The sequence below is a fragment of the Rana temporaria genome, chromosome 8, assembly GCF_905171775.1.
Source record: "Rana temporaria chromosome 8, aRanTem1.1, whole genome shotgun sequence".
NCBI classification, from domain to species: domain Eukaryota; kingdom Metazoa; phylum Chordata; class Amphibia; order Anura; family Ranidae; genus Rana; species Rana temporaria.
The window spans coordinates 15098616-15123747 of record NC_053496.1 but is presented as its reverse complement, the minus strand read 5'-3'; the positions used below and the strand labels follow the sequence as shown (position 1 = coordinate 15123747).

The 25132-nt window shown below is 43.2% G+C and overlaps 1 protein-coding gene across 2 annotated transcripts in view; it reads right to left on the bottom strand.

The window, feature by feature from the left end:
• LOC120946694 (alpha-2-macroglobulin-like) overlaps positions 1-25132 on the bottom strand; it is a 135479-nt gene that overhangs the window by 8818 nt on the left and 101529 nt on the right. For both annotated transcript variants that reach the window (XM_040361322.1, XM_040361323.1), the window contains exons 24-33: positions 22560-22736; positions 19843-19924; positions 16914-17070; positions 12597-12671; positions 10346-10508; positions 6945-7150; positions 6041-6256; positions 4209-4336; positions 3719-3809; positions 2104-2172 (exon numbers count right to left, since the gene is read on the bottom strand). In XM_040361322.1, coding sequence (XP_040217256.1) covers positions 2104-2172; positions 3719-3809; positions 4209-4336; positions 6041-6256; positions 6945-7150; positions 10346-10508; positions 12597-12671; positions 16914-17070; positions 19843-19924; positions 22560-22736 — 1364 coding nt within the window. The remainder of the gene's footprint in view (positions 1-2103; positions 2173-3718; positions 3810-4208; positions 4337-6040; positions 6257-6944; positions 7151-10345; positions 10509-12596; positions 12672-16913; positions 17071-19842; positions 19925-22559; positions 22737-25132) is intronic.

Sequence of the window (25132 nt, the reverse complement as noted above, 5' to 3'; positions counted from 1 at the left end):
TACAGAACAGCCCAGATAATCCTCTTTTCAGGTCCCTTTGGTGCTCCTGGCCCCTCCCTCCTATCGAATCCCCCCTCAGCCAGCAGCCGAGTCAGAGCTCTGTGTAGCCATTCTGATACGGAGCCCCAACCTGACCCCTCCTTTTTTCCCCTGATTGGCTGACTAACTTCGATTGACAGCCACACTAGCCAATGGCGTCGCTATTGTGTCTCAGCCAATCAGGAGGAGTGTCCCAGAGGCAGGGCCGATCCGCCTTATAGGCTCACTATGCAAGCCGCTTAGGGCCCCGCAAAGCTGCGGAGGGCCCCCCAAATTACTAGAGATCCCGCCTGGTGAGAAGTAATTTGCTTCTCAACTTGCTGGCTGCATGGGAGAAAAGGTTAGAAGCCAGCATTAATGTAAGATGTCATTTCCGACAGCAGAACATCCCCCCCCCCCCACATGTCACTGTCGGCAGGCCCCCCCCCCCACTTCTCAACTTTAATGTAATGTGAAATATCATTTTTGGCAGCCCCCACCTGCTTCTCAACTTTAATGTGACATGTCATTTTCGGCAGCCCCCCCACTTTTCAACTTTAATGTGACATGTCATTTTGCTTAGGGCCCCAGGGAGGTCAGGATCGGCACTGCCCGGACAGCTTAGACATAGGTGGACATCGCTGGAGAGAGAAGGGGCTCAGGTAAGTATTAGGGGGTGCTGGGGAGGCTGCTACACATAGGTTTTCTAGATGCGTGGGGGGTGTCATTAAAATAATAATGGCACCCACGTGCGACTGCAAAAGGCAGCACACGTGGGTGCGGGTACAGAAAATTGTGTGATTTGGCATGCGTTACCTCACTGCACCTGGTGCGAACAAGCCCTAAAATGTAGTCTGTAAGGCAAAGTTCAGTGATCCTAGGTTGTTAAACTTCTCCTTCCTAATTCCTCCTTCTAGCACATGTAAACATCTCTTGCAATATCAATACATGACAGGACCTCTATATGGAGAGACCTGGGGTTTAAAATCTCTCCTCTACCCTTAAATGCAAGTTATATCATAAAAAAAAGATCCTTTCCTTTAAAAATAAGGGCTTGTTTTACATGGGGCCAGAACCGGAAGTGACACCATGACATCGTTCCAGTCCTCGTAGGCCATAGAGATGAGCAGAGGCCATCTTTCCTTCACTCTTCTCTGTGCCCAGCTGCTGCCAGTGCCATATCAGTTCCTGGAGCTACCAATCACCCATGTAACCCCGGGAAACACCAAAAAGTGGTGGTGGGGGGGACACCCTTCCCACTGCTTTTAAAAGTAATCCAGGAGCGAATCCGCCACTTGGACCACGTTTATCAGAAAGACATGCACTTTTATCAGAAAGACCTGCACTTGAGGGAAAAAAATAATACAGGGATTATGGCATCTAGCTGCAGCCATGACCCCAGTGTTAACGTCAAAGTAATGACGTATTTTCAGGGCTCAAGTCCTGCGGGAACATGTGGGAACGGAGTTCCTGCACTTTTTTCACAGCAGGAACTCAGTTCCCTTTGCAGGACTAGAGCAGCCGAGCCACCCGAGCCAATCCTTCACTAAGCGGCGATGCCCAGCTCGAGTCACTATCAGGGGCAGGCGAACCTTAGTAATCCTTTATGGTACTGGCTGCTTCCTGTATATGGATTCATCGGGTAGTGTGCGGGTATTCCGTCACTTCCTCGATGCCGCAATGTCTCCTGGGAGCTTTTGTCATTGTTCCCAGGAGACATTGCGGAGGTCTGCCGCGAGTTATCGCGGGATTTAGAAAGAACTTACTAAGGTACAGTGGATCGAGAAAAAAAAAACATGCGGTTTAGTAATTATGCATATGAGCGTATCATTTTTTTTTTTTTGGTGGGGGAGTGGATCTTGGGTGGGAGTTCCCACACTTTTTTCCCCAGGACTTGACCCCTGCATATTTTTCCAGTTAGGCGGTTGGCAAGTGGCTAGAATCAGTGGAAAAAGTGTGAAATGTGGCAGCTGAATCTTCTGACTGGTCTATAGGTAACCAAAGGTAAGTCAACAATAAGGAAACCAACCAATCAACTACAACCTTACTAAAGCTTTCCAATAATCTAAAGAATGTTATTCATACCTGATTCAGATATAAAGTGACCATGTCCATCTGGATTTCACTTCTCTGTATAAGTTGGTCCTTTGTCAGCTGTAATAATAATAATAAAAAAAATGCACATAAACTTCCAAACCTATGAAGCCTAGTCAGCAAATTCAACCATTAAGGGCCCATTCAGATCTACCCGGTTCATTGGGGTGCATAAATGTACATTAGAGTGTTGAATTAATGCAGCCCATTCATTTGGACGGTGTGCCAATGCACCCGAAACTGGATACAACACATGGTATTTGCACTGGAAATATGTTAGGCTAGGAGCATTGGGATGCCATTTAAAATGAATGGCACAGCACTGCTTTAACATGTGCATGGTAAATTATTACCCTGCTTTTCAGTAATGCCATTTTCAATATAAATATCATGCAATTAATATGACTGATAAGTACCGTATTTATCAGTGTATAACCCCAATAAATACGGTAATTAATTTTATAGAATTTCTAATATCAATATGTAGATAGGTTCTTCAAACAAATTAGTGTCACCTTCTTAAAATATGGCAACTTAGTGTGAGTCTATAAATGATGTATCTACTATTCCCTGAACTCTGACTTACTGTTTTTATTATGCTCCCAGAAGTTAAATTGTGGGCATTTTCTTCAATAGAAGTTTTCATTTTTGTAAGACACTTGTCTCAAGCCCAATGCAACTTGAGCGATACACGGCTCTTCCCTACTTATTACAAAACTGAGACTGATCAGGTGGTAATAATGAAGACAGATGTGTATGAAAAACACTTGTGTGCTGCTATGTAACCAATAAGTGAGAAAATTGTAATGAATTTTGGTGCGCTTATGCCCTAGCTTCTATATAATGACCAATAAAAAAGTGGTGTAAGTGGTGAAAAGCTTTTCCCTTTGAAGAAGTCACGTGACAGGTGATGCAACGTGTTCTATGGAGCCGGTGACATCATTTACAGGGTCTCGTAAAACAGGAAGGATGGTGAGGAGGAGATACACAACTGTTCCCTACTTATACCTAAACAGAGACTGATCAGGTGGTAATAATGAAGAAAGATGTGTATGAAAAACACTTGTGTGCTGCTATGTAACCGATAAGTGAGAAAAGTGTAATGAATTTTGGTGCGCTTATTCGCTAGCTTCTATATAATGACCAATAAAAAAGTGGTGTAAGTGGTGAAAAGCTTTTCCCTTTGAAGAAGTCACGTGACAGGTGACGCAACGTGTTCTGTGGAGCCGGTGACATCATTTACAGGGTCTCGTACACCAGGAAGGACGGTGAGGAGGAGATACCCAGCTTGTTCCCTACTTATTACTAAACTGAGACTGATCAGGTGGTAATAATGAAGACAGATGTGTATGAAAAATACTTGTATGCTGCTATGTAACCAATAAGTGAGAAAAGTGTAATGAATAAACGAATAGCTGCAACCATTCACTTAGTGATCTCACACTATACCAAATTATAAATAATCAAATTATTGGTGCACTTATTCCCTAGCTTCTGTATAATGAACAATAAAAAAGTGGTGAAAAGCTTTTTCCTTTGAAAATATCACGTGACAGGTGACGCAACGCGTCGGGTATGGCCGGTGATGTCATTTCGAGGTCTTTACCTTCTTTATTGTACTCTTGACAGGGATGTATCCAGACAGCATCTTCACCTCTATAACAGCCATGTTGGATTTCTCCCGGGTTCCAACGTATCTGTAGGAAACAAAAACACAGATCTTGATTAAAAATTATTTGATTTTCAACCTAAAATAAGAGTCAAGATGGATCCGAAAATTCAAAAATTCAGAAATCTGAATTAATAACTAACTAATAATAACTTAACTATTACCGAATTTCTAAATTTTCAAATATTCAGAAAAATGGGTTTCCGTTAATTTGGATATTTCCAAATTAATGAATTTGTCGAAATTCGTAAAAAAATTTATTCGGAGTGAAACAAATTGCATGTGTCAAATTCTAAGCACAGAAACAGGAAAGAAGAATTATATAGAATACAGGGAAAACTTTGCATTTTAATGTTCAACAAAGTATAGGCTGAGCTTAAAACCTGAAAATATGAATAATAAAATTGAGAACAGTAATAAAACTCACGTAGCACTGATAAGAATCTTAAAATTTGTCACTGGATCCCCGAGACACTCTCTGTTTGAATGTGGTGTCACCTTTAATGAAAAGCTGGTGTCACTTCTGGGTGGTGGAACATTGTATCTCAGGACTGTCTGCGAAATGAAAACAAAAAAGTGAGTTAGAAGATTATGAAAAAGAGAATAAAAGGTAGAAAGTTTGTTTCCTCTGAAGCCTCGTACACACAACCGTTTCCCTCGGCAAAATCCATCAAAAAAAATGCTGGCAGAGCATTTTTGCCAAGAAAAACGGTCGTGTGTATGCTTTTCGTTGAGAAAACTGTCGTGGAACATGTTCTCCTTTTTCTCGTCGGGAGACTCAATTTCCTCGTCGGGTTACTCGTCTGGCTGGTTTACGATGAGAAACACGTTCGTGTGTATGCTTAGAAACCCGTGCATGCTCAGATTAAAGTATGAGATGGGAGCGCACCTTCGGTAAAAGTAGCGTTCGTAATGGAGATAGCACATTCGTCACACTGTAACAGACTGAAAAGCAGGAATCGTCTCTCACCAAACATTTACTAACACGCAGTAACATGAGATTAGCAAAAGCAGCCCCAAGGGTGTCGCCAGTGGAAACGAACTTCCTCTTTATAGTGCCGTCGTACGTGTTGTACGTCACCGCGTTTGAGAATGATGAGATTTTGTCTTGACAGTGTGTATGCAAGGAAAGCTTGACAAGATTCTCGTCAAGCCTGACAAGAACCTCGTCGAGGAAAACAACGTTTCTTTTACGACGAGATTCTCGGTCGTGTGTACGAGCCCTGAGGCTTAATGTACACGGGACGTTTTTACAACCTCTCCTGAACGATTTAACTTGACAGATAGTAACCCCCGTTTAAAATGTCAGTTTTGCCACATTTACAAGCCACGTTTAGCCTCATTTAGCTGCGTTTTGCCGCATTTGCATTTAGAAGCATTTAAAAAAATAGCCAAAAACTAAAAATGCCTGTGAATGAAAAGCCGCGTTTAGAAGTGTTTGGCGCTTGAAATGCCTCTAAACATAGTTACATAGTTACACAGTTACATATTTAGTCAGGTTGAAAAAAGACACAAGTCCATCCAGTTCAACCACAAAAAATAAACAAATAAAATAAAAAACACAGTACAATCCCATACACCCAACTCCATACCCACAGTTGATCCAGAGGAAGGCAAAAAAAAACAGCAGAGCATGATCCAATTTGCTACAGCAGGGGAAAAAATTCCTTCCTGATCCCTCTAGAGGCAATCGGATTTACCCTGGATCAACTTTACCTACAAATCTTAGTACTCAGTTATTTTATGTACATTTAGTATCCAGGCCTTTCTTAAAGCAATCTACTGAGCTGGCCAGAACCACCTCTTGAGGGAGTCTGTTCCACATTTTCACAGCTCTTACTGTGAAAAAATCTTTCCGTATTTGGAGGTGAAATCTCTTTTCCTCTAGACGTAAAGAGTGCCCCCTTGTCCTCAGTGTTTACCGTAAAGTGAATAACTCAACACCAAGTTCACTATATGGACCCCTTATATATTTGTACATGTTGATCATATCCCCCCTAATTCTCCTCTTCTCAAGAGTGAATAGATTTAGTTCTTCTAATCTTTCCTCATAGCTGAGCTCCACCATGCCTCTAAACGCAGCATCTGAACTCATTTTTTTGCTTTCCGAAAAAAGCCTCTAAACTCAACTGCCTGGAAACGACTATAAACGACCCTGTGTACTGATAAGATATAGAAGAGAGTTCAGGAGCAGTTGAAAAAAATGCTTAACTGCTCCTTAACATCCGCTTACCAGTAGCTGTGTACATGAGGCCTTACCTGTACAAATACACAGCCATTTCCCGTGGCGGTCACAGCGTAATCTCCGGAAACAGTCGGTAGCGATGCTTTTTGAAGGAGGAGACGATTGTTTTTGTCTACATGGAACTTCTCCAGAAATCCTGGGCTGGCACTGACAGTCACAGTCAAATCACCCTTATCACTAAACGTGAGCTCTGAATACTTGGCCAGAGCTTGGAGAGCCACGACTGTGTCCTACGTGGAATAAGATGATTGTTAGTAAAGATACAAAGTTGTGTACTAGGGACAAAGATAAATATTTTTATCTAAAGAGGCTATGATGAATCCCACCATCAGCATGTACTACTAGTATGTAAACAAATAGAATTCACATTTAATTGGTCTGACTAAACCAAAGTCTTGGAGTAAATTATGATTCCAGGTTGTGCTGGTCTTTGCATATGCTACTAAACAAAGGCCATTATATAAAGCATAGGCGTGCACACTGGATGTGCCAGGTGTGCCTGGGAACACCCTAATTACCCCATGTACATTAGAATTATCCAATGGGTGTCAGAATGTAGAGTAGGGGAAGGGGCTGGTAGATATGTCATTTACCAGCCCCTTCCTTTTCTACATGAACAAACTCACTCCGTGTGTTCATTCATAACTGAAGCATAGTAAACCGTGTTTACTATGCTTTGGCTTGTGAATGAATAGGAATCCACTCAGCACAGAGCACTATCCCGTTCATTCACTGTCCAGTGCAGAATGTGTGTTTGAGCTTTGGGGTGCACACCCTAATGCAATAGCTTTGCACACCTATGCACCCAGACCAACCAGAACAGTTGACAGTGAGATATGCTGCAGGTTATCAGATGAACCTTGCTGAATCCAGCTTACTGCATCTCTGTATTGAGTCTGTATTTAGTCCATCGTTCACCTGTGTAGATGAGAAGCCTCCGTAGGGGTTCTGCTGTCTGCTTAGCCAGTTCACAATCTCTGTAGCTTTGCCTAAGTCAGGTTCAGGACATGAGAGTAGAGCCAGGAGTACATAGGATGTCATCTCCACCTCAGCAGATGGAGCTCGGTACCAGTGTGAATCTTGATTGGGAGGCACCGAATCACGTTTCCAGTGTAGCTGTCCATCTGTAGATACAATGACAAGACTCTCTAAAGATTGTTTGTATGACCTCACTATTAGCTTTACAGTACCTAGAATGAGTTCAACTAGGCCAGTGGTTCTCAACTCCTGTCCTCAGGACCCAGTAGCAGGCCATATTTTAAGCATTACCTTGGGGAGATGCAGACTAGAATACTGCAATCACTGAGCAGCAAATTATATCACCTGTTATGTATTTAAGTTATCTGGCAAACCTGGCCTGTTGGTGGGTCCTGAGTAGGGGAGAGCTTCGAGTTTGAGTCAAACCCATTTTTGACTCAAACATCGTCTGTGCGGCCGTTCGCCGAATTTTGACATTATGGGCCGTTCGCGCCAAATTCGAGTGGCACGTCACACCCTGCAATTCACTCCAGCATCGCAGTGCATTGCTGGCTGATGATTGGCCAAGCATGCACTTGACCCGCATTCCTTTTCCAATCACAGCGGAACGCACATTCAGTGCTGCTGGAGGCTTTGTAATCGATCACAGGGTGTGCCTGTCCACCGTCTCGGTCGATCGACTGACCTTCATAAAAATGAATCATAAATCATAAAAAGTCTTGGATCACCACCAGCTACCAAGCACCTGATATTGATTTAACTGAATACATTTTTTTGAAATGTCAGATCCCTTCAAGACTGCCTATACTGATGCTGAGTGACTATCCTGTTATGCTGAGTGACTATCCTCTTCCTCCCCAATGATTATGCTGATAGCTTGTAAGGAAATGTTTGGTTCTGGGCACCGCCACCAGTGGCTAAGGCCCAATTTTTCACCATCTGTTTAACAGGGGCGTGTAATTACAATTTTTGATGCAATACTTTGCAGCAGGGCTCATTCCTGCACTCCAACTAGAGTATCTGTGAGGGGTTGCAGTGTTATGGGACCAGCACCAGTGCCTAAGGCCCAATGTTTCTGCCCCTGTTTAACAGGGGCGTGTAATTATAATTGTTGATGCAATACTTTTCAGCAGGGCTCATTCCTGCGCTCCAAATAGAGTATCTGTGAGGGGTTGCAGTGTTGTGGCACCAATGCCTAAGGCCCGATTTTTTTGCCCCTGTTTAACAGGGGCATGTGATTACAATTATTGATCTAATATTTCACAGCAGGGCCCATTCCCGCTCCCACCAAGAGTAACTGTGAGGGCTTACAGTGTTGTGGCAACATCACCACCACCAAAGGCCCAATGTTTCTGCTCCTGTTCAACAGGTGCATGTAATTACAATTCTTGATCTAATATTTCACAGCAGGGCCCGTTCCAGCGCCCACCAAGAGTAACTGTGAGGACTTACAGTGTTGTGGTACCACCACCACTACCACCAAAGGCCCAATTTTTCTGCCACTGTTCAACAATGGCATGTAATTATAATTTGTGATCTAATAGTTTACAGCAGGGCGTTCCAGCCCCCACCAAGAGTATCTGTGAGGGCTTACAGTGTTGTGGCAACGCCAACACCTAAGGGACAAATTTCTGAGTATATACGGCAGGCCCCTACTTTCAAACATCCAACTTACAAACGACTCCTACTTGCAAACGGAAGGAGACAACAGGAAGTGAGAGGAAATCTACCCCTAGGAAGGCAAATTCTCTCCTGTAAGAGTTAAAGTGGATCTCCGCTGGAAAAAAAATATTAAAAGCCAGCAGCTACAAATACTGCAGCTGCTGACTTTTAATATTAGGGCACTTACCTGTCCTAGAGTCCAGCGACGTCGGCAGCAGAGGACGAGCGATCGCTCGTAACTCTGCTGCCCCCACCACCATCTCAGTGAGGGAATCAGGAAGTGAAGTGCTCCGACTTCACTGCCCGATTCCCTACGGCACATGCACGAGTCACACAGCGCCGTCCTCACTGGTCCTCGTTGTGTTCTGGGAGCCGAGTGTTTCCCAGAACACAGCGGGCGGGGGAAGTGACATACTCCCCGCAGAGTCCTTGACAGGTATCTGCACCCCCTCCCCCCTGAAAGGTGTCAAATGTGACACCGGAGGAGGGGAGGGTTCCGATGAGTGGAAGTTCCACTATAGGGTGGAGCTCCACTTTAATATGGGAAAAAGGTGTCTCCTCTCCACTGATGCTTTAATACCAATTCTGGTTTCCCTAAAAAAAAAAAAAATTGTCATTAGGACACAAAGTGAGGTGAAATCTTCTGAACAGATGCGCACAGACAGCAAAACAAATGTTACAGGGGTGAAAACCCTTCCCTATGTTTTTCAAAAAGCTTAAAAATAGATTTTTTGTCTGGAGCTACTTTTTAAAAATGTACCAGTTCAAAATTACAAACAGATTCTACTTAACAACAAACCTACAGGCCCTGTCTTGTTTGCACCGCCTGTATACTGCTGTTCAGTGTATATAGGGCCTGGGGGCCCCACGCCTTTCCTTTTTTTAATTTGGGTGTGGGGTTCCCCTTAATATCCATACAAGACCCAAAGGTAATTGGCTGGGGGGGGGGGGGGTACCCATGCCATTTTTCTCAATGATTTTCATCCATATTCCTGGCACCAGACATTACATTAAAGCCGCACGCAAGCAGTTTAAAATTACTTTTTTTTCCTTTAGAAATTTTATTTTGTGCAGGGACAGTTCTAAACACAGGAAACATGTGCCACTTTACAGGCATACAGTTTAGGAAAGTTGGCTCTTTTGAAATTCAGTGTCTTTGTATTCCCCTTATGTTTCCTATTTGTGTGATTTATACACTTGAATAAAACTGCTCAATCAGTAAGTACATGCAAGTAGGCACAATTAGCTGCAGGAGCCAATAGCCTCCGGTTGTTTTCAATGGGGCTGTCTCTTGCAGCTAATTGCGGGAACACTTGTCAGGTTTCTAGCATGTAATCGGACTGCGGGTGCATTCGCAAATGTACAAAAGCGGGTTCAACGATGCTGGCCATCTTATAACTGGGAAGACTGGTGAAATCTAGCAGTAAAAAAGGAACTAGGATTGAAGGCGAGTATTGCAACAAAGTTATCTTTTTTATTTTAATCCTGGACCCTTGTAATTACACTGGAGTTTTGTTTTAGGTGTTTGGATGTAGATATACTTTTATTTCCAATTTCAGCTGGTGTATAGAAAATAATGACATTTTTATTAAGACCTCCTGTAATTAATTGCATGCTATTTAAAACATGTATACATTTTAAATAGGCTTGGGTCATGCAGTTATTCATCAATTTCTTACCTCCTTGAACAGCCTTTTCCTCCAGTTTTTCCAATACAGTTTTTCTGAGCTCGGTCTCTCCGCAGAGTGTATAAGTGTAAGCTAGCAGAGCCAGAGTGTATACATTGGTCACATCCATGGCTGCCTTTTGCAGACAGGACACTGCGTCTCTGACCAGAGGATCCTAGATGGTAAAAAGTATTAATGGGAAAGCCATTTACTAAATATGATATTATCTATATTAATGTATAGAATACAAGTAAACTTCCATTATTTTTTTTTTGCAAAGTCTTTTGCTTTAGAGGAGCAATCCAGTTGGCAGTCGAATGGAAAAAAATTATCCCAACTTTAGAGAATTTAGCCCTTAAAGTGGAGTTCCACCCATAAAAATAACATTACATCAGTAGTTTTAAAAAAAATGTCATTAGTCCTTTAAGATTTTTTTTTTTTTTTTAGATGCCTTCAAAGTGTTGTTGCTAGGCAGAATAGTTAATCTTCCCTCTTCCTGCACCTAGGTGCTTAAGCTTCCTAACCTACACCGCACAGACTCCTGGGAATGTAGTGGGTGTAACTTTCCAGGAGTCTGTGCACTCCCCAGTCTCGAAGAATCATGTGACTTGGATAGTACAGGTGCTGAAACCTGATCTGAAACCTATTACACTGCTTGAAAGTCAAAGACGTCATATGATGTCCTTGGGCTGGAAGTGGTTGAAAACTCTTTTATAGGCATGCACTGCAGGCATAATTCTGGAGGACATTTGCTCTTCTCCCTACACTACAGGGATAATAACTTGAGCCTAATTCCATTTTCATATAATGATCAATCAACAAAAATGCTTTGGACAATTGATGGGGAGGAGTGGTGACTGATGATCATTGCTCCACTACATTCCAAGATGAAACTAAGACCTCCTTAAACCCCCACTATAGCCCAGAATTTTTATTTTTTTACCCTAGCTACCTCCCATCCCATCTACCTTATCCTGATAATATTTATGCCCCTTTTAAATGGTGAAGGCAGATTTAGTCACCTAAGTCCCCATCCTGGTCCCTCACTACCACCAATTCTGGTGCAGGTGACTTCTGATCTAGAGCAGCGATGGCTCGCACCACTAGACATGTGCAATTAGTTTAGTTCCGAATTTTTTTTTTTAACACATTTTGACAAATTTGTTAATTTGGAAACAGCTGAATTAAGGAAAACCCATTTAACAATTTTTTTACGACTCTTCGAAAAATTAGAAAATTCGTAAATTAGAAAATTCTTAAATTAAAACATTTCATAAATTTGAAAATTCAAATATTTCTATATTTGAAAATTTATAAATTCATAAATTCTAAAATTTGTAAATTCGAATATTCAAAAATGCGTAAATTCGAAAATTCAAAATAGTTATAATAATAATTATAATAATAGTTATAATAATAACTAACTATTCGGAAATATCCAAATTAACGAAAATCCATTTAACAAATTTGATAATCTGAAATGATAAATAACTAATAATAACTTAACTATTACTAACTATAATATTATAGGTATTGGAATTTCCTTTGAAATTTGGCTGTTAGTGAACATAACGAATATGAATTTATCCAAAGTTACGAATTATCCTAAATAAATAAATGCTGTATCTGAATGAATGGAACGTAATGAACTAATAATAATAAATAACAATAATAATAATAATAATAATAATAATAACAATAAAAACGTTTTATTATTATTTATTATTAATTCGTTCCGTCCCATTTGTTTAGATGCAGCATTCATTATTTTGAATAATTCGTAACTTCGGATAAATTCGTATTTGTGTACGTTCACTAACACCAAAATTTGAACTGAAATTGCAATACCTATAATTTAATAGTTAACAATAGTTAAGTTATTACTAGTTATCATTTCAGAATATCGAATTATCAAAATAATTAGTTAAACAGGTTTTCGTTAATTTAGATATTTCTGAATTAAGGAATTTATCCAAATTTGTTAAAAAAATAATTTGGAACAAAATGAATTGCACATGTCTATTATAAATTGTATATAATAGAGAATGTAACAATAGGGGCTGGAACTGATGGGGGGGGGGGGGGCGGCACCTAAAACTCTCAACTGGACAGGAACAGAAATTATTTATTGGCCAAAGGATTTAAAAAAAGATCATATTTTTGTAGCAATTTATTTTTTTCTAGTTAGAAATGTAAAAGAGCAGGTTTTATAAGAAACTGCAATATTTGAAGAAATTAATTATCTATAATAATGATCACTTACCTCCAGGGGTACTCCACCATCTATCAGAGCAATTGTCACATAAGCGGTAAGGGAAATTTCATCTTGCACTCCTCCCTGTAACAGAGACCATGGCTTCCATTTAAAGAGGAACTGCAGTCCGCTCACATAATTTGTAAAAAGAACATCTTTGCCATTCTGAAGCTTCCCTCCAACCACTTTGCATATTTTATATATACAGTGATTCTGTACTTGCCAAATATGCTGCAGAAATCTCCCTCCACTGAGTCGGGCTGCAGCTATTTTTACTGTGGGCAGCTGAAGCTGCTGCCTGTTCACTTCCTGGATTTACACAGACGCACACCTCTAGCTCTGCAGCCCTGCAGCTCTCATTGGGCCTCTTATGACCCATCCCCCCTATCTTCCTGGCAAACTCTCACAAGAGTGAAAGAGAGCGCTGTGCCTGTTGTCAAAAACCTAGGCTAATGACCAGACAAGAAACAAGAAGTGGGCTGTTTAAGGTATTTACTGGCAGAACAAAAAAAATGTTTTACTATCCAAAGTTAAAACACCAACAAGGGCAGAAGATTTAACCTCCCTGGCGGTATGATTATTTCAGAAAAAAGGTGCTGAAAGCGGTACCATTATTTGCAAGGAAATTTGGCGTTTTATACTGTAGGCCTGTAATTCTTAGGAATAACTCACTTAAATCTGACCAAACAAGAGTCTAGTAGGCATCCCGAGTATGAAATTTTTTTAAAAACAAAATTATAAATTATAATATAATAAATAATTATAATTAATTATAACAAATAATAATATAATAAAAATAAAAATTATTCAATAATGTAAATCAACTCAAAATCACTGAAATTTGCTCAGTTGCAGAATTGTCGCTGTCATTACTTTTATTTTTTATGACGGATTTCCCCACAAATCGCTATCGCACAATTCTGCAAGTGATTATAATTTATTATCGCTGTTTTCTAGCTGCTCTAAAACCATTTTTGACATAAAGGGACACTTTTGGTTGCTATGGACAATCTACAGTTTGCAGGCAGAAAGAACAGTTTTTATTATATAAAAGTACATGTAGGGCACTGGGCAGACCACTCGGGACAAGGGGGTGTGTATTTTTTACATACAGTACTGTAATCTATAAGATTACAGTATACTGTATGTAATGTGTTTGTTTTTCTTTTTTCGTAACATCACAGGGAACGGAGATCGGCGGCACAGGAGGACACTGTGTGAATCGAGCGTGGTCCCGCTCGCTCACACAGCGCGGTGGCATCGCTGGATCCAGGGACAAGGTAAGTAAACCAAGCCTATGGATGCTGCGAGGCGAGCCAGAGTCTGACTCGGGTTTACCGATTGTAGCCAAAAAATCTCACCCCGAGTCAGACTCGGGAACACCGCTCAGAGGGTTAAAAGATGGAAAATGACGGAAGGTCTGCTTTAAAATCTACTAATTAAGAGGATCCATATAGGTTTAGTTAAAAATAAAAATGTAAAAATTATTAATTTTATTTTACTTTAACCCGATCATGCTTCCTAGAAGATTGTTTAATGTTTTTTTTGTTATCCTTTCTTATCTCCTGCACACAAAAGTGGTAAATCTTTCTTGTTTAGTTTTTCCGAAAAACTAAAAGATGAAATGTGATTGGTTATTGTAAGCGAGATCTACAATTTTTACAAAATGTATTTATTTTCCGGAAAAAAAGAAAACATCTTTCAGACAAAGATGTTTTAAAAGTACATACAACTGGCCACTGCCCCAACCTTTAACTGGCCTTTGCAGCAAGGAGCACATGGAAGGCCAGTGCTTCCAATCATAGCAGAGGACGGGAAGAGAGGACGGGAGAAGACATCAAGAAGCATGGAGGAGCATGTAGGACACCGCTCACCACCCGCCAATTTCACCCACTGCCTCACCAAGACAGGGTAAGTGCTGGGCAGACGGCGGGCGGGTGGGGGGGCACACTGGCAGCATTTGATATGGCACAGTGGGAGTATTTGATGGGCACAGTGGCTGCTTTTGATGGCACAGTGGTGGCAATTGATGGGCACAGTGGCTGCAGACTCAGAGAAAAGGTCAAAAGAAATGTTTGATAAAGACAGGGGGCCGGATTCACAGACAGCGGCGCATATTTCTGCCGGCGTATCATATACGCTACACCAACGTAACACAGAGAGGCAAGCACAGTATTCACAAAGCACTTGCTCCCAACCTTGCGCCGGCATAACGTAAAATCGTAGGCGTAAGCCGGCATAATTCAAAATAGGTGGAAGTGGGCGTGATCCATTTAAATGAAGTGTGACCCCCATGCAAATGATGGGCCGAACGAACAGCGCATGCGCCGTCCCGTGGACGCATCCCAGTGCGCATGCTCAGAATCACGTCGAAAATACTCCCTAAGATACGTCGAATCACTGCCTACGACATGAACGTAACCTACGCCCAGCCCTATTCACGTACTACTACGTAAACAACGTAAAACACGACGGCTGTTCCCTGGTCCATACCTTTGCATGAGTTGCGCCTCATAGATGGGGAATAACTATACGCAAGTACGTTCGTGAATCGGTGTATCTCACTCATTTGCATATTCGAATCGTAAATCAATGGGAGCGCCCCTTTCGGCCAGCGTAAATATGCGCCCACTATATGACGGCGTAGGAAACTTACGTCGGTCGTAGGAAGCCTATTTTCAGGCATATCTAGTTCTATGGGCACGGCGCATAGATACGACGGCGCACATTGACACTTACGCGGCGTATCTCAAGATACGTCAGCCTAAGTGCTACGTGAATCCGGGCCAAGAAGTTTCAAAAACTGGTGGTAGAGTTGGCCTTAAGAAACTGGCGATAAAGAGTGTTGGTCCCAATCGGTGGCAGAGATGGTCTCAACTCTAAAAAACTGGTGATACAGAGAGATGTCTTAAGAAACGGGTGATTAAGAGAAACAGTCTCAAGAGCTATACATAAATAAAGTTATTGCTATAACCAGGGCTTTTTTTCAGCAGGAACGCGGGGGAATGCAGTTCCTGCACCTCAAGCTTTGAATGTATGTAATGGCAAGGGGTGCAGGGGTGTACTGGAGGATCTATTAATGCTGGCTGCTGGAGGATCTTTTGTTGCTGGAGGGGATATATTTTTACAGGGGGAGAGTCTATTGTTTTTGGGGAGGCCAGTTGTCGCTGGTAGGGGATCTATTTTTGCTGGGGAGGGGCTCTTATGCTACTGCTACTGCTCATCAACTGTTGAGGGAAGGGTCTATTGTTGCTAGCTGTTCAGAGTCTATTGTTGCTGAGGGAGCTCCATTGTTGCTGTCTACAGTGGATCTATTTCACTTCCTATCATATACAAATTACTTAGCACCACAAATTGATACTTGGTTCTGTATCCATTACTGAGAGGTGGGTAGGGGGTGGAACCAAGGAATGGTGCTCAGAGGTTGGTAGAGAGTGGAACCAATGAACGATGCTCAGAGGTGGGTAGGTAGTAGAACCAAGGAATGGTGCTAGGGGGTAGCTAAGGGGTTGAACCAACAAATGGTGCTCAGAGGAGGGTAGGGGGTGGAACCAAGGAATGGTGCTAGGAGGTAGGTAAGGGGTTGAACCAACAAATGGTGCTCAGAGGTGGGTAGGGAGTGGAACCAAGGAATGGTGCTGGGAGGTAGGTAAGGGGTTGAACCAACAAATGGTGCTCAGAGGTGGGTAGGGAGTGGAACCAAGGAATGGTGCTAGGAGGTAGGTAAGGGGTTGAACCAACGAATGGTGCTCAGAGGTGGGTAGGGAGTGGAACCAAGGATTGGTGCTAGGAGGTAGGTAAGGGGTTGAACCAGGGAATGGTGCTCAGAGGTGGGTAGGGGGTGGAACCAAGGAATGGTGCTAGGAGGTAGGTAAGGGGTTGAACCAACGAATGGTGCTCAGAGGTGGGTAGGGAGTGGAACCAAGGATTGGTGCTAGGAGGTAGGTAAGGGGTTTAACCAGGGAATGGTGCTCAGAGGTGGGTAGGGGGTGGAACCAAGGAATGGTGCTAGGAGGTAGGTAAGGGGTTGAACCAACGAATGGTGCTCAGAGGTGGGTAGGGAGTGGAACCAAGGATTGGTGCTAGGAGGTAGGTAAGGGGTTGAACCAGGGAATGGTGCTCAGAGGTGGGTAGGGGGTGGAACCAAGGAATGGTGCTCGGAGGTGGGTAGCGGGTGGACACAACAGGTGACTCGGAAGTAGGGAGTTCCTGCACTTATTCTCTGAGAAAAAAAAGCCCTGGCTATAACACTGTATGTGTGTTGGTGTGATAAACATAAGATCACAATGTTCATATATGAAATAACTGGAATGTTATCCAGGTCACCTTCATAGCATTATTGAAGAGTCTTCCCACTCTGCGGAAGCAGCCGGTCTCATAACGATTTTTCTTCAGCCAGGTGAAGGATTGTTTTAGGTGACTGTCATCTATAAATATATAAGGCCGAGCTTTGCTAAAGGACTTCACTACAAATGCCGACAGCCTGTAGAAAAATGCAATACGTGTATTCAGGAGAATAGTCTGTGATTCATAGAAAACAAAGCCAACAATAATATTTAACTAAATAAAATATTTCATAGATTGTTTACTTTTAAATAGACACTAAGGTAAGTACTGTCTATGAAGATGATTGGACCATAACAGAAAAACTGTCTTAAGCCTCGTACACACGATCGGATTTCCATCGGACAAAGCGTAGGACTTTTGTCCGAAGGGCGTTGGCCGTGAACTTGTATTGCATACAAACGACAAAGATGAAGGGGTTAAGTGTGTCCTAGGGAGTGATTCTAACTGTGAAGGGCTACCTAGGACATGACAGTGATCACTGCTCCCGATGACAGGGAGCAATGGATTCCTCTCATGTTGCTAGGCAGAACAGGGAAATGCCTTGTTTACAAAGCATCTCCCCATTCTGCCTCTCCGTGACACGATTGTGGGCCGACGGCGAGCATCGAGTTCGCGGGGCCCACTGGCAGGGTCACGGATATAGCGTGCCTGCTGCGTGGCTTCTTAAAGGGGATGTACAGGTACGTCCATTTGCCCACAGCTGCCATTCTGCCTACGTATATCGCTGTACAGTGGTCGGCAAGTGGTTATACATATTTTTTATACCAAAAATTGAAATGCATCCGTCAGACATAAAAGAAAGCATATAAAATATAAAATATATATTAAATATATATATTTTTTAACTGGAAATCATTGATCTAGGTTTTGGCATTTACCATGTGTCAGATGCCCCAGTAGAAGTCCAAGTCAGACGAAACGCGTCAGACTTGGTACACCGCTCCCCATTTTGCTTTTATCTTATAAACTGTGATCACTTTTAATGCTTGTTGGTTTTTATTCATTAACCACTTAAGACCCAGATCATTATGCAGGTTAAGGACCTTGTCCCTTTTTTGCGATTCCGCACTGCGTCGCTTTAACTGACAATTGCACGGTCATGCGACGTGGCTCCCAAACAAAATTGGCGTAGTTTTATGGCATTTTTATTAATATTTTTTTTTACTAGAAATGGCGGCGATCAGCGTTTTTTTTCGTGACAGCGACATTATGGCGGACACATCGGACACTTTTGACACATTTTTGGGACCCATTGGCATTTTCACAGCGAAAAGTGCTATAAAAATGCCACAGAGAAGAAAGGGGAAGGTGTGTTTACACACACCTTTCCCTGTTCTTCAGCTCCTGTGACCAATCGCAGGACACCGGCGGTGATCGGGTTCGCGGTTCCCGCGGTCGCGGAGCTTCGGACTGGGTCGCGCTCGCAACCCACGGCTGGGCTCTTAAAGGCAACGTCCAGGTACGTGCTTGTGCCCAGCCGTGCCATTCTACCAACGCATATGTGCAGAGGCGGTCCTTAAGTGGTTAAAACCCACAATTTTTGACCTGCACCATTGGAGCATCGTTTTCTTTCCATGTCCTGGTGGAGAAAAAGGTTTTTGAGTTCCTCCTTTGTGCCTTCCACTCACCCTCAAAGGGTTTTTCTGTTTATCGGAACCTGTCTGATACCCTCTTCAAGCATCGTGGACCTCGTTGAGTGGTCTGTTTTCCTGACACGTCTGGGATACCATCAACAGAGTGATTCCTAGCCTTGGACTGTTGGGTTCATTGGTTATATTAGAAGTTTATATCATTGAGATTCTCCAGACAAGCTGTGTCTTCTTGCCAAAGTGATTTTTCATGAATGATTGATCCACTGTCATTGACAGGCGGATCCACCAGCTCCAGTAAGCGTATCTAGTTATACCCCACTTGAAAGAAGTTTCCATGTGATGGTCTACACGGTTTATGATATCCCTACCGCGATACTTCTCATTTCATTTTGATGGACATTTCTATATGTATTGTTTTTTTTTTTTTTTTTTTACATGGACTTATTGCTATAACATATATACACGTATATCTTTTTTTCACTGTTTTACCCTGTTGGGTACATAGGGCCAGATCCACGTACAGCGGCGCATTATTCCGCCGGGCGTAGCGTATCCAAGATACCCTACATCGCCGTAACTTACTTTTTTCCGAATCCTCAAAGAATCCGCGCCGTAAGTTACGACGGCGTAGTGTATCTTTGGCGGCGTAAGGGCGCGCATTTCAAATCGATGTGATAGGGGCGTGTTTTATGTAAATACGTCGTGACCCGACGTAAACAACGTTTTTTTTGAAGGGCGCATGCGCCGTCCGTGGGGGTATCTCAGTGCGCATGCTCAAAATTAAACCGGAACAAGCCAATGCTTACGACGGTGACGTGATTCTACGAAAATCCCTATTCGCGAACGACTTACGCAAACGATGCAAAAAATTCAAATTTTGACGCGGGAAGGACGGCCATACTTAACATTGAGTACGCCACCATATAGCAGCTTTAACTATACGCCGGAAAAAGCCGAACACAAACGATGTAAAAAAATGCGCCGGCCGGACGTACGTTCGTGGATCGCCATAACTAGCTAATTTGCATACTCAACGCGGAATTCGACGGAAACCACCTAGCGGCCGGCGGAAAAATGCACCTAAGATCCGACGGCGTACTAAGACGTACGCCTGTCGGATCGAGCCCAGATGCAGTCGTATCTTGTTTTGTAGATACAAAACAAAGATACGACGCGGGAACTTTGAAATTACGCGCCGTATCAATAGATACGCCAGCGTAATTCGTTTGTGGATCTGGCCCATAGTATATAGTGTATTTAGAATTTTTTTCACTATGTGTCACTTTTAGCGCTACACATTTACCCCCAGCATTTACCATGTGTTACCCTCGGGGTCACTTTTTCCAAAGGCACTGTATGATCCATCATCACGTTTGTATGTCAACTGTCGCTGATATCCTAAACAAAATATACACATAATGTATACTGTCCATTTAAAAAGTTGTATTACAATTATGTATCTAATGTGATCTGTAACACTAGCAATAAAAAACAAGCATTAGGTATGTAAGCATCAAGCGTCCACAAATACCACCATTTTATAGATTCCAAATACCACACTGTAGGCCAGCTAATAACATACTTTAGTTTATGCTAAGACTGCTGGAAAGTAGAAGTTTCTGTATAGAAAACAGGCATAAGGTAACTTTTATAACCACTTTAGGACCTTGCCTGTTTTTCAGACTCGGTATTTACAGGATTAAAACAGTTTTTTTCCTAGAAAATTACTTAGAACCCCCAAACATTATATATATTTTTTTGCTAACACCCTAGAGCAGGGGTCCTCAAACTACGGCCCGCGGGCCACATGCGGCCCGCGGAGGACTTGTAATCGGCCCACCCAACCCTGACAGGCAATGCCGGTTACACTGCAGGTTGTAAAACAGTGATCCCGCTGTGTCACGGAGATGACAGTGTTAACAGTTTGGGCGTGCTGTGATAAATGTCCCGTGCTCCTCCTCCTAGACTAGCTCGTGTGATAGAGCCAGTGTTCTGTCTATCACATGAGCTGGTCTAGGAGGAGGAGGGCGGGACATTTATCGCAGTGCGCCAGAACTGTTACCAACACTGTGAGCACAGCGTGACACAGCGGGACCGTCACAGCAGTTGAGTGAGCAGTGGCACAGTAAGGAGAAAGTGCTGTGAGGGGCTTACGATGGTGAGGGAGGGAGGGGGGGCTTGCGTAGGTGAGGGGGGCTGATATTGATGTTATGATGATGGGGGGGGCTAATGATGATGTAATAATGATGATGATGATGATGATGATGGTGGGGGGGGCTGATGATGATGAAATGATGATGATGATGATGGTGGGGGGGGGGCTGGTGATGATAAAATTATTATGTAATGATGATGGTGGGGGGGGGGGCTTGCAATGAGGGGCTGATGATGTAATGATGAAGGTGGGGGGGCTTGCAATGAGGGGCTTGCAAAGGTGAGGGGGGGTTGCAATGAGGGGCTGATGATGATGATGTAATGATGATTGGGGGGCCTTTGCAATGATCTTGATCAGCTTGCAATTAATGATTTTTAGGGGGGGGCTTGTAATGAGGGGCTTACAATGATGACGGCGAGGGGGGGCTTGCAATGAGAAGATGATGATGTAATGATGGTGAGGTGGGGGGGGGCTTGCAATGATCATGATCGGTTTGCAATTAATGATTGTGAGGGGGGGCTTGCAATGAGGGGCTTATAATGATGAAGGGGGAGGGTTGCAATGATCGTAAGGGGCTTGCAATGGTTTAAAAAATCTATCATCTTTTGAGTTACAGAGGAGATCTAGGGCTATAATTATTGCTCTCACTCTAACGATCGCAGAGATACCTCACTTGTGCGGTTTGAACATCGTTTTCATATGCAGGCGCTACTCATGTGCTCATCATGACGAGTCGCTTTAACAAAAAAATGTTTTGTTTTCTTATTCATTTTTATTTATTTTATTAATTTTTACATTGTTTTAAAAAAAAAAGGGTCACTTTTATTCCTATTACAAGGAATGTAAACATCCCTTGTAATAGAAAAAAGCATGACAGGTCCTCTTTAATATGAGATCTGGGTTCAAAAAGACCTCACATCTCATATTTAGACTAAAATGCAATAAAAAAAAAAAAAAAATGTCATTTGAAAAAATTACAACAGGAAGATGTGCCTTTGAGAAGCATGGGTGGGAGTGATGTTTTGACGTCGCTTCCGCCCTGCTATGCTATGGAGATGGGTGGGGGCCATCTTGCCCTCACTCGTATCCCAGCCGTGCAGGGGACAGAACCCGATCACCTCCGCCCCTGCCGACGGCTCCGGTAAGCAGCGGAGGGTGCGAGAGACCACGCGGAGACCACCGTTATCGTTTACAGGACTGCTCCACTACAGGTTCCACTGTATCTCCCAATGATGCCAACAATGGGGAACTATTCCTCCCAATAATACCAAATGTGGTGATGTTTACTCCTACTGAAGTCAGGAAAATTCCCACTTCTGTTGGCCCCAGTGAAGCCCCCCTAAAGTCTAAGGCTGGGTTCACACCTAATACCGATGTGGCTCCCAGCAGGGGTCCTGTGCGTCTCCGTTCGCCGTTTCAGCCCAAATTTTTGGCTGAATTTGAACTTGAGACGGACCAAAAGACGCACAGGGCTCTTATGCAAATTCTCACCGGAGCCGCCCTTTGTTTAGAAAGTTTGGAGATTCCTACCATAGAGTATTACTAGACTAGATGCTATTTTAATTTGTAATATTCACCTTGACCAAGCGTTGGGGTTTTGAGATGAAAAATCTTGAAAATTACGTTTTAGTACAGATTTATCCAATTTGACCATATCAACTTTATGGTATGATTGATTACCTGCCAACATTGCAAATGTTCACAATGTTGGATATTTTAAACTCATATTGGAAAAAAAATAGGACTTTATTTTAGTTATCGCACTACAAATAATGCACACTATAAAAATGACTTGGGCTCATTCAATTTATGAAGCCAGTGTTCCCATCTTCCACCATGCCAAGGTTTAGAAACAACCATTTACAAATAAAGTCTCACCGCTCTCCAGGAACTTAATGGCTTTGCTTTTAATCGCATCGGTCAGCTGATGAGTCTTTTCCAGATACTGCAGAATAAAGATGTTGGGGGCAAAAAGGACCATGTTCTGCTCTCCACACCCGTATGGCATGGCCAGGAGACGGTCCAGGTTCTGCAATGCCGTGCCCATTATATCTCCTGTAAGGGTAAAGTATAGGCAAGAAGTACAATAAAAGTTAGTATAAAAACATAAATTCCTGCACCATTTTGATGTCTAGGCTTAAAGTGGATGTAAACCCACTCTCATCCTTTCTAAACTACTGCCATAGGCCCAGATTCACAGAGAGCAAGGCGCACATTACGCCGCTGTAGAGCAAACACTGTACACTACGCCAATGTAGCGTGGAGAGGCAAGCATTGCATTCAGCAAGCCAGTGCTCCCAACGCTGCGTCAGCGTGGCGTGGGTTTCGAAGACGCACGCCGGCGTAGGTGGAAGTAGGCGTGAACCCATGCAAATGAGGCGTGACCCCATGCAAAGGATGGGCCGAGCGCCAGACAGGTACGTAACACGAACTGCGCATGCCCCGTGACGTGGACGCATGCACAGCACCCCCCTTGCGCCTGCTCACAACTACGCTGGCACAACTGCCTAAGCTACGCCGGATCACTGCGTACGCCGTGAACATAACGTACGCTCAGCCAGACACACGTCCAACGCACAATACGCCGGTTTGTGTTCCCTGGTGCAGACCTGCGCATGTCTGTTGCCGGGTTGCACCTAATTTACGGGGAATAACTTTACACCGGACATACAAAATTACGCGCATCTCGCGTAGCATGCGCCGGGGACACGCACGTTCGTGAATCAGCGCTCAGCCCTCATTTGCATGTTTGAATGGCTTATCAATGGGAGCAGCACCATGCGCCCAGCCTATATGTGCGCCCACCCTACGCCGGCGTGTGCAAGCTACGTCGGTGGGGTGTAGCCTGTTTTTAGGCGCATGTTGGTTTGTGGGCCTGCCGCACACATACGCCGGCGCACATTTGCACTTACGTTGGCGTAATGTGTTATACGTCGGCGTAAGTGCTTTGTGAATCTGGGCCATAGTGCTGATCTATAAGGATATAGATGTCTCCTGCATGTATCCTTACCTGTCAAATGTCTCCCCTCTGTCTTTTATAAGAACTGAAAAACTGCAGATTCTGTGGGTGGGTCTGTTGTCTGGAGCTCGGTGGGTGGAGTCATGATGCCAGTAGACTCCCCGCCCGCCTCACCCCCCTTTGTCAACATGCATTTTCTCCTGTGTATTCCTTACACTGAATTCTGCTATGATCACTAACATCCAGTCATAATCCCAAAAAGTAACCACATGACTTCAGAAAAGGAGTGGGGGTGGGAATTAAAAAATGAATGCCTGTCTCAGGCTAGTGCATGAGATATGTAAATAACCCGTCATTCACAGCAAGGGGGAGGATTTGACAAAGTTTTTCTCTGTTTGTCAAGATCTCACTGAACAATAAAAGAGGATTGCTCAGAGCTGGATTAACTCTGTGTGGCAAGACTGGGCACAGATGATAGGAAATCGTATTCTCTACATTGTGACATAAAAAAATGGGTTTACATCCACTTTAATGTAAAAAAAAAAGATGATATATGGCAGTGATGGCAAACCTTGGCACCCCAGATGTTTTGGAACTGCATTTCCCATGATGCTCTACTACACTGCAGTGTGCATGAGCATCATGGGAAATGTAGTTCCAAAACATCTGGGGTGCCAAAGTTCACCATCACTGATATATGGAATGTAAATGTTTTCTAAATGATAAATTCTAGACAAGACCAGGGATTTACATATTAAGCTTTGATCAGGATCACTAACATCTGTGACTATCAGTTAAAAAAGTACACTACTGAGATAGATTTAGCCTGTCAGGCCGCGTACACACGGTCAGTCCAAACCGATGAAAACGGCCTGAAGTTCAGTTTCATCGGTCCAAACCGACCGTGTGTACGGCCCATCTGTCTGTTGTCCTTTCGGACAAAAATTTGAGAACTTGCTTTAAAATCGAACCGATGGACAGCTGTTAGTACACAAAAGCATCGGTTCAAAACCTGCGCATGCTCAGAATCAAGTCGACGCATGCTTGGAAGCATTGAACTTTTTTTCAGCACATCGTGTGTTTTACGTCACCGCGTTCTGACACGATCGGTTTTTGAACTGATGGTGTGTATGCACATCAGACCATAAGGCCACTTCAGAGGTGAACCGATGAAAACGGTCCATCGGACCATTCTCATCGGTTTGGATCGACCGTGTGTACGAGGCCTAAGTAGACTGCACTCTTGCCTCTAGGTTTAACCCAGCCTAAAACCCTATCTGCATGGAGTTTGTGTGTTCTACCCATGTCTGAAAAAGGGGATTTTTAATACAGCTTACCTGTAAAATCCTTTTCTTGGAGTACATCACGGGACACAGAGCGGCATATTCATTACTATGTGGGTTATATGGAGTACCTTCAGGTGATGGACACTGGCAATCTCAAACAGGAAGTCCCCTCCCTATATAACCCCCTCCCATAGGAGGAGTCCCTC